This window comes from Plasmodium knowlesi, assembly GCF_000006355.2.
Source record: "Plasmodium knowlesi strain H genome assembly, chromosome: 7".
In the NCBI taxonomy this organism is placed as follows: Eukaryota; Apicomplexa; class Aconoidasida; order Haemosporida; family Plasmodiidae; genus Plasmodium; species Plasmodium knowlesi.
Genome location: NC_011908.2, coordinates 1,137,426 through 1,153,407, shown reverse-complemented (window position 1 = coordinate 1,153,407; position 15,982 = coordinate 1,137,426). Strand labels below are relative to the sequence as shown.

General features: G+C 42.2%; 3 protein-coding genes across 3 annotated transcripts; 1 reads left to right on the top strand and 2 right to left on the bottom strand.

Annotated features, from left to right (window-relative positions):
• Positions 1–61: 61 nt before the first annotated feature.
• PKNH_0725700 (conserved Plasmodium protein, unknown function) lies at positions 62–3,264 on the top strand (the record flags this gene model as incomplete). Its single annotated transcript, XM_002258513.1, has 5 exons — positions 62–298; positions 461–556; positions 720–851; positions 1,028–1,357; positions 1,519–3,264. 5 exons carry the CDS (start codon positions 62–64, stop codon positions 3,262–3,264), a joined length of 2,541 nt encoding a protein of 846 aa, XP_002258549.1.
• A 347-nt stretch (positions 3,265–3,611) lies between these two features.
• Positions 3,612–5,633, bottom strand: PKNH_0725600 (fumarate hydratase, putative; the record flags this gene model as incomplete). The annotated part of the gene is made up of 1 exon (XM_002258512.1): positions 3,612–5,633. The coding sequence occupies one exon, from the start codon at positions 5,631–5,633 to the stop codon at positions 3,612–3,614; it is 2,022 nt and encodes a 673-aa protein (XP_002258548.1).
• A 1,683-nt stretch (positions 5,634–7,316) lies between these two features.
• Positions 7,317–11,317, bottom strand: PKNH_0725500 (zinc finger protein, putative; the record flags this gene model as incomplete). Its single annotated transcript, XM_002258511.2, has 5 exons — positions 7,317–10,042; positions 10,195–10,626; positions 10,821–10,950; positions 11,086–11,200; positions 11,316–11,317. Coding segments are annotated over 5 exons (3,405 nt in total).
• Between the last annotated feature and the right edge of the window lie 4,665 nt (positions 11,318–15,982).

Here is a 15,982-nt window from a genome sequence, read left to right as displayed (position 1 = left end):
AAAAGAAAAAAGCTTGTCCACATTTATAACTTCACGTGCAAACTCCTTCATCAACACCAAAATGGACGAGCTGTATCAGGACCTAAAAATGATGGACTACATCATTATATGTTTAACAAACAAGTATCGACTTGTTCACAGCTATATCCAAGGAGTGGCAGACATTTTTGCAGTCACGATTGATGAATATCATAAGCTTATTCAGAAAATTATTTCTCTGTACAAAGAGAGCCTTTATAACTCTGTCCATGCTAACCTTTCCCAGCTGAAGGAAGATGTGGAGAGGCAACGCGCGCACGTAACAGAGGGAGCGGCTGCAGAGCGGTGGTGCGGCAAGCACGGGATGTGCAAACCTGATGTGAATAACATGATACACCTAACTTAATTTTGCTAACTTTACCCTAACGCACAGATTAGTCTGTTCCACTGGACCCTCTCCCCCTTTCTTTCCCCCCTTAAGGATAAAAACCTCATGGAGATAAAGGAAAATTTAAAGAGGGCAATCAAACTCACCAAAACAGGTGAAATTTGCACGACTGTGGAAGCTCCAGAGAAGGTGAGTGGGTTCACTGAGCAGGCACGCCGCCCCAGAAACGGTGATGTCCCCCCGACATAACCGCTGTGGTATCTTGTTATTCGCGTCGACGGAAGACCACACGCCAATCATCTCATGTGTACCTCTCTTTTCATGACCACTTCCTCCTGTCCCCAATACGAAGAGGCAAATTCAAATGGACACCACCCTCAAAATCGATCCCCCCTACGACACGACAGCGTTGTACAAATTTAGGCACTACAGGAACACCTTCGTTAAGAGGTACTCCACGATAACGAAGAATGAAAACTACTTGGTAGGCGCGATGAGGCGACACGCTTGATTGGGGAACATTCGCCTCCCCCATGTTCACACCTGATCAGACAAAACAACGCCATGGATTAGCTACACATAAGGAAGATGTGTACCTCTTTCCATCCACTTACACACACCAGAGGTGTATCCCCATATCCATTGGCACCACGCACGCAGAATGCAAATGAGCAGAGGAAGCGTTTTCTTCGGAAGCTCAGGAGCTCCGCCAAGGTAACCAAAGAAAGGAACGACCGAGCCGATGGTATTTTCAAAGACGAACAAAAGAACATGATTAGAATTGTAAGTGAAAATCACATCTTTCAAGAATCTCATAAACTGAAGGAGGTATTAATTGTAAATAAATTTCTGAACAAAGCCAAGAGCATAGTCAACGATGTACCCCAGTTTCTGTGGAAGATTATTGAGGAGTTCGAGAGGACGGAGTCGGTTGCGCAAGAGAACATGTACCTCTTCGTCCTGCTAGCTTTGAATAAGTGGCTCAAGAAGGTGTGTGAACAATTGACTAGCAATTTTGTTGTCCTTTGTGTTGCCACTTATGTATGTGTTATCATTTTTGTTTGAATTATTTATTATTTTTTTTTTTTTTTGTGTGTGATTCCCTGAGGGCACAACTATATGTTATAAACCACCCCGCCTGTCTACCGCAGATAGTCACCGAGTGCGAGCGCTTCATCTCATTGAACAGAACCAAGGGGTACAGGAAAAAAACGGACAGCGTAGAAATACACAAGAAGATGAGCGACTACATGAATGACATCTTACAGAGGGGAGCCGAGCAGACAATGATGTTCAGTGAAGAGAAGGCTCTCTTCCAATACCCACCACACATCAATTTCAACGTAAATACATCCTTCCTAACGTACTTCTTTTTATATATGGACAAGCACTTATTCGATTTTGTGGAGGGTTTCTACTCCTCCTCTACCAGGAAGAAATCTACACAAAACGAAAAAAAAAAAAAAGTAAAATTAATCAAGTGTTATTCGGCAACGAAGGAAAGTAGCCTATACATGAGTAGCGACATGTACAGTTACCAGTTTCGCAACGAGCATGAGGAGGATTACGAAAAAGTACATCAATATCACAGACAGCACGGAGAACACAAACAACAGCAACATCATAAGGAGAGAAAAACGGAGCAATCTCATCATATCCTCCATCTGTCCAACCTGATGTATCGCATCAACCAAGAAGACATGTACCCCAACATATTTCTAATATGTAATTATCTCCTACTTGGAGAAACCAAAAAAATCATTGAATTGGTTTATCAGATGCAGAGGAATTCCTTTGATCTCCTCCTATGCTACGATGCTTCTGTGATCATTCAGCTGATCATCTGTCTGTTTTCCAACTTAAAGCGGCTGTTCGCCTGGGGCACTTGCCACGCGCAGCCATCAACAACAACAACAACGCCCCCACACATGGCCGAAGAGGAGGAACCCTACTACGATGACCTACGCAAGTGCATTTCCGAAACCAAGATAAATTATCTATCCCCAAATTCATATGTCAAATGTTTAGGGCACATACGATTGATGCTTTTGAATGTTTTGAAAACTTTACATACCATGACAAAGGAGGGAGATAGAAATTATGTGTGCACCTTCTGGGAGAAGACCCACATCCCTATGGGCGGGGAGAACCAACCGCGGGAAGACAGTTACACACACGAACGAGACCAACTCATACCTATAAAAAATGGGTGCATCAAAAATAATTGCTATTTCTTTCATGAGAAAAAACGGACTGATGTGTCTATGGATGGACTAACGCAACAAACGGAGGAACACACCAATAGGATCATACAAAGAAGGATACTATGTTACGATTTCTACAAATTCGTGATAGACCACGTGAAGACAGTTAAACTGCTTATGGAAAATAGGAGCAACAGAGAGGAGTACACAGGAATTCTCATCAAGAGGAACAATCGGTACAACATCGATGGGGGAGTTAGCGGATCTACCAGATCTGGTGGAGGTGCTAGGGGAAAGAAAAGTACCCCTCTGAGAGGACGCCCATCAGCAGTGAGGAAGGTTTCCAAAACCGCTGGCCCGTACGCCGGCGTAAGCAGCGCGCCGATTCACCTCAATCCAACAGGTGGTAAAATCTTCATCGAAATTGCAAATAAAACCGACTCGAAGGGTAAAGTAGGCCAAAGAGATCCCCCCAAGGCTGCCCCCCCAAAGAAGGGAATCCAGTCAAGTGTTAACCCATCAGTATCAACCACAACAACCCCCACACAGATCGCCAAAAAGCAGGTCGTTAAAATCAGAAGAGGCCTATCATCTACCAGACACAGTTCACAGGATATACGAAATAAAACCAATCCTCCCCCTAAATGGGTGTCAAATGCGGGGAAGACCAGCGCTCCTTCGATGAAGCAGTAGCAACAAGTCGATTTGCACAGAAAAAATTGTCACACCGTCGTCACACCGTGGTCACACCGTTGTCACACCGTTGTCACACGGGTGGACCACTCCTAGTGAAATACACGAAAATTAGCATGCAAAAAAAAAATAAATAAATAAAAAAAAATTCCGAAAAATGTGAGGCGGATCTATCTTACGGCCTCCCTGACTGAAGAATCTGCGCAAACGTAGACATCAGGTAGAAAAACCGTGGGAGGGGGAAATCAGAAAAACTTCACCCTGATGCATCGCCATAATTGAAAGTTGTCCCATACAGGTTTTATCACGGCTGAACTCAGCTGCGTTGCGCTATTGTGCCCTTCCCTTTACAGGGGAATCCACTTGTTGTAAAAATCGTTTCCCTTGTCGTCTATGACGATGAAGGCGGGGAAGTCGACCACGTCGATGAGGTGCACAGCCTCCATTCCGAGCTCTGCAAAGTCAATCACCTCTACTTTCTTTATATTTTTCTTCGCCAAAATGGCACCAGGGCCACCTATACTACCTAAGTAGAACCCATGGTACTTTTTACATGCGCTCCGTACAACGGACGACCTATTCCCTTTGGCCAGTGAAATTAAGGAAGCCCCATTTTTCATAAGCACTTCAGCATAGGCGTCCATACGACCAGCTGTGGTAGGTCCAAATGATCCACTGGCATAGTTATCCGGAGTTTTGGCTGGGCCTGCATAATAAATTGGAAACTTTTTAAAATACTCTGGGATGGGTATTCCGCGCATGACAAAGTCATCCACTATTCTTTTATGAGCTGTGTCCCTGGCGACTATTAACTTGCCAGATAGGAGCAGCAGCGTAGACACGGGATGTTCGGATAGACATTTGAGGATGCTTTCCATGGGCTGATTAAGGTTGATGGGTACGCCTCCTTCCCCAGGTAGGCCTTCCCCTGTTTCGTTTTTTGCGTGATCATCGCCCCCAGTGCGCGTGGCAACCCCTCCGATCTGCTTCAAATCATTGTAAGTAATTTCTGGGAGGTATTTAATGGGATCGTGTTCCAGAGCCTCCATGAATACCCCTTCTCGATTAATCAAGCATTTTATTTGTCTGTCAGCTGAGCAAGAAACACCAATGCCAATGGGACAAGAAGCGGAATGTCTTGGTAGACGGATCACTCTCACATCATGCACAAAGTACTTCCCCCCAAATTGAGCACCTATACCTAGCGCCTGTGCCTTCTCCAAAATAATCTCCTCACTCTTGGTGTCTCGGAATGCCTTTCCATATCCTCCCCCCTCCTTCTTCAAATTATCCAAATATCTGCAAGATGCTAATTTAACCACTTTCAAATTCATCTCTGCAGAAAGCCCTCCAATGACTACTGCCAAATGATATGGGGGGCATGCGGAGGTTCCGATTTCTTTAATTTTCTCGAGGAGAAAATCGTAAAGCTTGTCTTCATTCAGGATGCTCTTGGTTTGTTGGAAGAGGAAGGTTTTGTTTGCGCTCCCGCCGCCCTTGGCGATGAATATCAGTTCGTACTTGGGGGATGAATCGATGGGAGCAGTAGACGAGGCAGACAACTGCACCCCCGGTGGTGTCTTCACACCATGTGCCTTCGCCCCGCGCACGGAGCTGTAAATCTCGATCTGGCAAGGCAAGTTGTTTTTTGTATTTTCCTCGCTGAACATACTGAGAGGAGACAGCTGGCTGTACCGAAAATTATTATTCCGATAGGCATTGTAAACGCCTAAGTTCAAATACTTGTGCTCGTAAGTGGTTAATATTTCCTCGTCCTTTTTCCCCAAAATGATAGCTGTCCCCGTGTCCTGACACCCAGGCAAGTTCTGCTCAGCGCTGATCACTGCATTTTTAATTAAAGTCATGGCGACATACTTGTCGTTCTTGCTGGACTCTCCATCCTTCAATATATTGCTCAATTGCTTCAAATGTTTTTTATTTAGAAAAAATAGAATTTCCCTAAATGCATATTCGCATAATTTCGTTAAAACGAATGGGGGAATATGTATGTACTCCTTTATTCGTTCTACTTCATTTTGCCTGACCTGTTCAGGTAAGTTTTTCAATTCTCCATTGGGATGAAAAAAATTATCTTCATTTTCGAAATTGTATCCATAATACTTACTTTCGTTAATTGGGCTGTCCTTAATTTTGACAACTTCAATGTATTTGCTTAGCTCATCGATTCGTCTGTACTCCGTATCGTCTTCCTTCCCCTCTTCGAATTCTAGGACATCCAGGAAATTATGCAGTGTTTTTATGTGTGCCTTTTTAAAGCGGAATGGGTGATTTCCCCCGAGGTGGGCGCTTTTGCTCAGGCATTTCCCGGAAGGGGAGCGGCAAAGCAGGATCCTCGTAAAGTTACGCATTCTGTTCTACCACGCCGGGGGTGACTGCTAAGTACCTTAACTGATGTAAAGGTATGTTCACCCTCCCCCCCTTGAGGTGTCCCTTCTTGCTCAGTTTTTCGAGGAAGACGAGGGGAACGTGTGCAACGAAATGGACAAAGGGGGAAAATCAGAACGGGAAAAGAAAGAAACAAAAAAAAGAGGAAGAAGAAAAAAAATAGAAGCACATAAAAGTAATGCAACACGTGCATATGCACAACCCCCCCTGTGTCGACATTTAATTTGTCATTCCTTTTGGTCCTTACAAAGCGGCCCCTCCTTTGGCCTTTCCTCTGCGCTACTTTACAAACTGTGATATAATGTAATTGGAAAACACGAAAAATAAAATAAAATAAAATAAATATTCATGCAGTGAGCGAAATAGGAATTCTCCTAACCTTGCACGTGCAACTGCCATCAAGGGAAGAGGTATTTTGGGGAACCGGATGATTTGGTACTTTTTTTTTTTTTTTTTTTTTTTTTTTTTTTTTTTCGGCCGTTTTACGTTGCGGATTATGGGGCACTTTTTTTTTTTTCTTTGTGCAGACAACGCTTCTTATAAAATGTATTGTGGCGTGTTCTTACGTGTTGCATTTTTATTTCGCCTTTTTTCATTATTACTACCGTTGGCAACGCGAGGAAGGAAGAAAAAGAAAAAAAAAAAAAAAAAATACACGCAAAGAACCACGCGGTCAAGCAAACAGAGGATAATTATCGCGCATACATAAGCTAAACCTGCCCATGGAAACGATAAAAAAATGATACACCAAAAATTCAGATCTGCATGGACGTTGGTATTTCCTCACAGCGGGAATGTATGAGAAATGAACAAAGGCAGTGTGTAACCATGTTGAACCCCCCAGTTGTGTGTTAAAAAAAAAAAAAAAAAAAAAAAAAAGATGATACAGGCGAAAACAAACAAGTGAACAAAATGTCGAGCTCTATTAAAAAGGTCATGAATTTGCGCAACGTTTAAAAAAGAGCATATCCTATGGGAAGAATGAAAAAAAGGACGGAAAAAAAAAAAAAAGAGATGAACTTTTAAAAAAAAAATTAATTTTACGTAAAAAAAAAAAAAATTGGAAAACTGACCATTGTACAAGTTAACTGAACAAGCGCGCAAATAAAAAATGTGGCGCCCAATCGAAGGACAACAAAAATCAGGGACTCATTCTTCATGTCGTGAAATATACAACACATGTCCTGTGATGGGTGTGCCTAAACAGGTAAGACGCATTCCGCTCCACCGAATGGATATTTACTGCAAAAAAAAAAAAAAAAAAAAAAAAAAAGAAGGAAAAAACAATACTTTCATATGGAGGGTACGCCTTTGGAAAAGAAACGGAGGGAACAACTTTCCTTCCGTGCTGGACTCAATTGGGAAGGCATACACATATTGGGAGATGAAATGAAAGACATGCTAGCAGGAAAAGCACTGCTCGTTTTTTTTTTTTTTTTTTTTTTTTTTAAAAGCTACTGCGCAGAATTCGTTCGTGTTGATCTCATCATCCTTCGGAAACTACATTTTTCTGAACACTTCACTTTTCATATTCACCTACATTTCCCTGCAAATCGGGGGAGGGGGCGACAACAGTTGCACTGCCTTTGTTCCATCCGCTGTTTCTGCGTGGAAGGCGTACTATATTTTTTCCGCTTGTTAGTCTTCTACTCCTCCCGCTCCTCTTTCACCACTTTTTCCTCCTCAGAACTTTTCTCCTCGTCCACTTCTTCATATTCCTCTGCGTTCTCCAATTCTTCCTCCCCTCTGGCTAAGCATTCGCAGAGCCCGCTGAACCTATACGTCAGGGGGTTGTAACTGCGTGTATTTTTTTTAATATCCTGGATACTGCCGTCTGAAAAGTTCTCATCATTCTCTCCTCGTCTCCCATTTTTCATCACTAAATTGTTTTTTGCCACTTCCCTACCACTGTTGTGCACATAGTTGGTGAAGCTCTCATCACTCTTGTAGGCCTTTTCGTATGAATCTATGTGTTGGTTCAGGGGTGAGTTGCTTGTGTGTGTTTCCATCAGATGGTTGGCGTAGCTGTACATGCCTACATGTGGGTGTTCCGCATGACAATTATCATTGCGATAGCCTTGATTTTGGTTCTCTCCTTGGGTCCCTCGTCCGCACCCTCCATTATGGCTTCCCCCATTCAGCAAGCCACCTTCTGCACCCACGTTTTTTTCTTGTGTTCGCCTAGTGAACCCCACCTTGGAGGGACTCATACTACCGTAGTTCACCTCAGCCATATCAACCAAATTCATGTTATCTGCAAAACTGTCCGTTATACCCTGTGGAATATTTTCCCCATGAGGATGAGTCAAGCCATTTAGGTGGTCTCCATCATTTTTCAAGAAAAAAAAGTCACCCATGTTATAGCTACCAATACCATTGGAATATCCGTTCATTATCATTTTTTGTAGATCCTCCGTTCGGCTCAGTTCCCCTTCTGAATCACCCTTCGTGATATTCCTTTCCCTTGAATTGTAACTGCTTCTATTTTTTATGCCTTCTTCATCTTCATTGACGCCATTGGAATTGGGGCTGCAGTACATGTTTGTCTTGCCCATCAGAATGTTCTTCATCAGTGTGTCCTTACCGAGACTATCACGACTATCACAACTTCCACGCGGGATTTCACTTCCATTTGTTAGGAACATACTATCTACAGTCACACGGGCACCTATCTCGTTTTCGATGACTCTGTCCTTGTCCATTTTTATTGGTCTACTTGCAGTCGTACCTCCCTCTATGAAGTTATTTATGTAGTTAAAAAAATTCTTCTTTGCCTGAGTATCATAATTTTCAGTTTTTTCTCCAACTCCTCCTTGTGAAGGAAACACATTTGCACTGGCGTAGTGTTGGTCATTAAACACATCGGGCAAGTTGCAGTTGCTACTTTCCTTTTGTGAAGTCTTCACTCCGGTCATGTTCTTCTGCGAATTTAGTTTTCTATAAAGGTTACTTAACTTGTAGTGGGCGTCCTTCCTTTGGTCGTGGGCGCTGCTAACATTTCCGAGGCTATTGTTTGGGGCTCCATTATTCTGATGACTGTACAAATTGGTCATCTTCGTTTGGACGTTCTTCGGGTTGCAGAGGTTGGTTAGTTCATTCGAAGTCAAGTCGGCATACCTGCCTCCCCCAACAAATCCATTTGCTCCATTTGTCGCACTTACCCCAACTCCGCTGTGGCATTTCCCATAGTAGCCATTTTCTTCTTTTCCATGGTTGGTGTTTTTGTCACTTAAAATAAGTTTTTTAAATTCATTATTTGCTATATTTTTCGATAAGGAGGCGCCTTTGTACATTTGCTCTCCCTCAGAGTGAAGATCCTTCGATTTTATTAGGACCGCTTTGTTGTCCTCGGGGTAGTCCTCATGCGAATGGTTATACTCCGAGTTGATATTTTCCCCGGTGTAGATATCTCCTTCGGAAGTCATTTCTCCCTCCTTGGTGTCTTTTAGTTCCTTCGGCTGATCGTCAGAGGCTCCTTCCCCATTTATTTCTTCCATTAGAGGGCACGTGGGCATCTGCTTCTTGGCAATACTCAGGTTGTCCATATTCTGGATCAGGGTCTCAAGCCTGAAACGGTTAAAGCTGTCTTCCTGGCTGAAGCAGATCGAATCACCGGCATCATTCACGTTATGTGAATTGGCCACATCGTGAAATCCGCTCCCATGACCAACATCCTCCTGAACGGCAGGGCAACCGTTGTAGTTAAAACGCAATCCTAGATCATCACAGTTGTCTATATTCTCCTTAGTCCTATTCAAATACGCCATATTGTCGCTGTAGAAATTTGATCCATTCTTCACCTGTTCATATGTAGTCGTATTGGAGTCGAAAAGGGAATTCTCCGGATACTCCTTCTTTTTTATATTGTTGAAAAAATAGTTTTCTGCCTGTAAGTTCAGATTCTTATATCTCTCCATTCCGTTCAGCATGTCAATTTTCAAATTGGAGTTCATGTTGTGGATGATATTTGAGCCCATGTTTGATCCCATGTTTGATCCCATGCTCGAGTGCACATTTCCTTTATCCAACTTGTTCATGGTCCCAAAATTGCAAACAAAATCATCCCTACTAGGGAGGAACACATTTTCTGTGGGGGAAAATCCATTTTCCTGGTTCTCACTGGATATATTTGCTTTGCCTAGGTGGTCTCCGTTCATCGCGCCCACGCCGTTCAGTCTATATGCAAAGTACTTCGCGGGCACACCTTCACCTTCACGTCCAAAACTATTAGCATCATAGGTGAACTCTCTGTATGATACGCTCTCTCTGGCTTTTGCAACATCTTCATTCTGATCGAACCCTCCATTGGGGGTAAAATTCATATTGGAAAAGCTGTTTCCCTTCGCGCCTCTGCTTTTTTGGGCATCTCTCTCTGCGGGGAAAGAGGTAAGACGGAATTCCATGAGTGATGCAGCAGGCACTGTAAACGGCAATGCATTAAGTATGCGAATTTGTAGCAACGGAAGAACCCCCAGGAAAAGTGTCACATGGGTTCGTGTTCATGATGACCCACTCGGGACATACCGATCTCCCCACTCTCCCCGAGCAGATACTCACTGTACGTCTTCTTCCCGTGATTTTTTAAAAAATTAAAAGTGTTTCTGTGGAAACACTGTGCATCCTTTTCCACTTGTTCTAAATGGCTTATTACTGCATAACGATTTCTATTGTCATCAGGGGAAATATCCTCCTTGTCCTTCACGTTGTATATATTGTTTCGCACTTTGTGGGGATCTCCTCCGTTAATGTTAGCACTGCAATTGTCTCCCTTGTTGCTTCCACTTTCGTCCCTCTTCTTATTCGATTTCCGTTGGTAAAAATTGGGCTCCTCTCCTTCATCGTCCACTTCATCATTGTACATTCTGTTCATTAATTCAGTACTAGAGAACTTCACGGAGGGGTCCAGTTGGTTTATGTTGTGGGCCATTGGACATTTGTCTGCTTTGGCGCAGTATCCTTCGGAGAGGAACAACGAGAAGCAGTGAGCGCAAGCCTCATGCGAAACATCAATAAGCACACAACGGTACACGAAAACACATATGAAGAGGAGCGAGTGGGGGAAATTCGATTTGAAAAACACAGAAATATAATACAAATAAAATTATACCAGTTTACATAAAAAGAGGGGAAAAAAAAAAAAAAAAACTAACCATCCAAAAAGTACTTGGTGCATAATCGAAGGGCCTTTCCAGATCCTCGCAGTTCTTCCTCTGTGTGTGCAAATGTACACTTGGACGCTTCGCAATAACTTCCTGATAGAAATGTATAGCACATTCTTGTCTGCCAGGGGGGAAGCAAAAATAAAAGGAAAATGATGAACGTGATAAATGTGATAAACGTGATGGAAGCAATGGTGACGTTTCCACGACAACAAACGACGGGATAAGGAGTGAATCGTCCTCACCAATCTTTTACCTTGTAAAATTTTGGCATGGGTCTAACGTCCAACTCACCATGAGCCCAGCTGCACTTATTTCCTCTAGCGCAAATTCCCTTCGCGTAGAAGGAGCAGAGTTGTGTTTTGTAAAGCCTACATAGGGTGGTAGTGAAGAAGCGTTAGATAGGTGGACATGTCTGAGTTCACACAGGAGGAAGAAAGCTACGCAACAGGTGGTCTTCTAATTCATATTTCCCTGTACACATACATTTTGACTACAATAAAGGGTGGGTAAGAACAAATGTGATAATTGGGTTTCCTTCTCTTTCAGTTCTTGTGTCTTAACTCTTCTACGCCTTCTCGTCGTTAAAACGTAGCAGTGGAAGAAAAATGACTGCGTCGTTATTTGTGGAACAGCGGTTATATATTTTGGTAGGTATGCTCTTAAACCTATCCGTGTGTACGTGCACTAGTGGAACAGCGGGAGCAAGCCCTTCTGGTGCATACATAAAAAGAAAAAAAAAAAAAAAAAATTTCTATTCCCCTGGGGCAGAAGTACAAATGCACAGAAAGCGACGATAGAATTGATCGGTAGAACTCAGCGACTGGGCAGACCGATACAAACGAACGGGGCCGCGAGAATCACAAAAGGGATCGAAATGGGGTCGACACAAAATATATGCACACGTTCACTGAATTAAAGCAAACTGCACTTAAAAGACATTCAAAATGCTCATTTAAACTGTCATTTCAGTCACTAAAAAAAAAAAAAAAAAAAAAAAAAAAAAATTATATACATAGAGCATATATATATGTACTTCATGTATATGTAACCTTTTCACCAGGGGGCACGTTAAAAACCCTTGGCACAATTGATAAGGAGAAAGACACGGGGGGTAGCAGAAAGGACGGGATACGCTTTTTATTTTAAAAAACGGTAGTTTTCATACTCAGTGGCTGATTTCGTAAGGCCGTAAATGCGGGCAACATGCATTGATGTATCTATTCATGTGTGTAGAGATCTTCCTGGGGTGTGTGTCCCTGGACGCGTTTGTTGATTGCTCTTTGTTTTTTTTTTTTCTTTTGGTAATATTTTCTTACAATTGGGTTGTAGATTTCATCGCATCGTCGTTCCCGTGTGAACATTGATAACTGGGATTTTTCCTCCCTGCTAATGTGTAACAGCTATTCCTCGTTGCAATTCTCGCTCAGAAAAAAAAAAAAAAAAAAAAAAAAAAACACCACTAAACAACAGACGGAATTTTATCAGCTTAACTTCTATCGAATGTGTATACATATGCCTCACATGAACTTTCCTATTTTCATGTACACGTTTAAATAAAAAAAAAAAAAAATTACACACTGGGCACAGGTAAAACGCAAAAATGGTTAAAAGGGGGACGGCAAGAACACAAGTGTGATCCCCTTGAATGAGGTAGGCACAGGTTCGTGCAAGTACTTAGGGGAAATGCAATTCGAGGGGCAATATTTCGTGCTGAGTGAGTCGTGCAGTAAAAAATTGGCGCAGTTTGGCTGTACTGCGCGGAGAACTTCTGGTGGTGTCATTCAACCAAGAAAAAACTGAAAGGGTTGTCCACAAAGAAGGGGGATGTAAACTCTCTCTACATAAACAGAGCGAAAAGAAAAAATATTGACGTGGTGAAACTTATTCGATCGGTGCTACTTTCCATATATGGACCACAATCCACCTGTGCATGCAGAAAAGTAGTAATACGTGCATGCACACTCAAGCGCTGTTTGTGGAATACACCACGGGCATTGCAGAAGTGTAATTAAAAAGTGAGAAAAATTAAAAAAAAAAAAAAAAAAAAAAAAAAACTTCTCACTGGGATTACACAAACTACAGCAAATATTCTTTATAATCACGAAAAAGGAATACACAGGAATGGATAAAAATTTTTGTACAGATCACGGGAGGTTGGTAGATTCATAAACGAACGAGCGAGCTCTTTAAAATTGATGAATCCTCCTCGTTGAGGGAAAACAACTCCGTGGGTAAGTTGCCTCTTGTGAGAAGAAAAAAAAAAAAAAAAAAAAAAAATATGTACATTCAAGTATACAAACAGGAGAGATTAGTCACTCTGTGTAACATCTACCAACGCAGTGTCGAAAAAGCATGGTCTGTGATATAGGCAGGCAGAGGGAGAAGCGCGTGGGAAAGAATACCTACATGTGTGTAACTTCTCCGGTGGACACAAATTTTATCACCAAAGCAGAATATGTTTTTTTTTTTTTTTTTTTTTTTTTTTTTTTTTTCTTATTTATATTTTTTTTTCCATTAGGTCATCTCTATCTCGTAAGCAAAGTGGCGCACCCATGAGTAACTCGCACAGAGAATTCCCCCAACGTAACTATGCATACGGATAGAAAACCAAACTGGGGAATGTAGGTCTACATACAGAAGCATGCGCTGCGGAGCGTGTACGTCTAACTTTGTGGAAGTTACCAAACGGATTCTATACACAATTTGAAAAAATGAGAAGCGGGCACCATTGGAGCAGCATATGAATGCTCCGATTGGGTGCACCGTTCGGGTGATATATATAAGTTCACATATAAGTGACCATGTGCATGTGAGTTCACGTATTCGCGTAGTGTCCTTTCCGGTTACCCCTACTTACTACGTACACCACTGCAAAGGAAACGGATGCATTAAAAAGAAAAAAACTTAACAAGGTATGTTAATAATCGTTGGAAGTACAGCGGGGTTTAAAAAAAAAGAAAAGAGGGAGGCATTTTCTCATAAGTCCGTCTCTACATGCATAAGGCCTTTACAAGGTAGGGGAAAAAATTAATAAAATATGATCAGAGGAAAAAGCATTTCAAGGGGGAGAAGACACACCGAATAGTTATATATTGAAAAGGGGCATAAATCCAAAACATCACATCGGGTGACAGTCCTGGTAGTGGTAATCTCCGTATCAGGAATGAAGCGAAACACGTGAATTTACCAATGGTAGATTTGTTCCTGAGATATCCCCTCCCTATCTTGGGTACACATCTAAATAGTAGGTGAATCACCCCAATCGGTCGAACGTAACAACACGCAGATATGAAAAAAAGAGCACATGCAAATGTAGTAAGACGTATCTCAATTTATTTTAACATAACATAGCAACTGTAAAATAGCTTGCACATATTCAAGCGTATTTTTCCCCTAATGGAAAACAGACCAATCTATGCACGGTGGAAAAGTACTCATGCGTGGCGCTCTCTATATGTAAGGAGTAGGAGACGATGCATAAACTACACATCCGCCGAAACATTTATTTGTGTGCACATGTAAATACAGACAAACTGCACACGAAAGAGTGCGAAGGAAATTTAATAAAAGTATTGCAAAGAAGGGGATGCACTGCAGTTGGGGGGTTCGTGAAAGGAAAAGTAAAAGTTACTCATGCAGGATTTCACAATGAACTTCGAAATTGAAACTAAGTTTGCACGCATACTTTTGGTGGGTTATAAGAGAAAATAGCACCCCGTCTTCCACTGCGTATCCAACTAATCAAATAAATCAGCACGAAATGTACATGTCTAGGAGGTGCATGTATAACAGATGTATCTCTAACCGCGTGTGTGTTATGCAGACATTTCGCCGCTCATACATGATGCAACTGAGGAAGGTCAACTTGGCACAATACCGAACCGCGTCCTTACCACACAAAATGGATGATTAAAAAAGAGGAGGCGTAAATGTGTTTTACCAAAAATTATGCACTCTTTTCAAAAAAAGGACAAGGCGTAGTGGTAATGCTGGGTATCCATCTAGAGAAAAAATTTAAATGTGAAATCTGCACAGTTACAAAAACTGTTAATTAAAAAAGAGTGTAACTTTTATGGGTATTCAAAATGGGGGATTACTAACCCGGGAGGGCAGGAAGGAACAATGCGACAGGGTGTCCTACTTCACTCTCGGCGCTGCACACAGGTACACGGCAGTTGTGCCCTTATCGTTGGGGGGGTAGGTGCATGCAAATGTAGGCAATGCAGGTATAGGAAAGAACACATTAACGAAATCGCACAAACCTGCGCTTGCCTCTAACTTCTACGAAGGTGCAAAATTAAAAACAGGGCAAAAGGAGGCTCTGGGTGAACTTCCTAGGGAAGAAGCTTAATAATGGTAAAAAGCAGACGATGGGTGGGATGGAAAACACGATGAAAATGGTTTTTGTCACTCTTTCTGTTCATATAAATTGGAAGGTGGTTTAAAAAAGGGACTTACAAAACTATGTTGGGAGGAAGAAATTGATTTAAAAGAGTTGACCTTGAAAAAGTGAAGTGAAAAAAATTACCTGGAAAAATCGGACATGGAAAAAAAAAAAGATGACATGCAGAAAAAACGATGACATGCAAAAAATATGATGATACGAAAAAATAACGATGGCACGGAAAAATAACAATGACACGAAAAAATAACGGTGAAGTGGTGTGCCGAACACACTGTCCCCAGAAGCGACCGCCCCGCCGTGTACACTCCTTGCACATGTTGGGTTCCTCCGTGTGTTGGAGTTTTCCCTGGAAAATAAAGTTGGGCTAACGGGATACCGCTGGAATCGAACTGCATGCAAATGCACGCGATGGTTAGCTCCACGTCATGTCAGCGTGTACTCGTAACCATTCCACAAGAGCAGCACACACGCACATGGGTGTAAACGTGCATGCAGACGTACGTACATGGATACACGAGTACATTTATTTATGTGCTTTCCACCAATGAAAGAAGAGGCGGTGTACGTACATCATGCAACGTCGCTTCGCTACCCCGTGGGAGCTCATCCGTTATATTTTTTTCCCTCCTCCGGGCTTAATGCGCATGGTCCCGCCATCCGCATCATTATGTTCAGGTTCACACTATGGTTCACCCTAAAGGGATCCATGAAAAAACACGTACAAGATCATGCTTATCCTCATGTG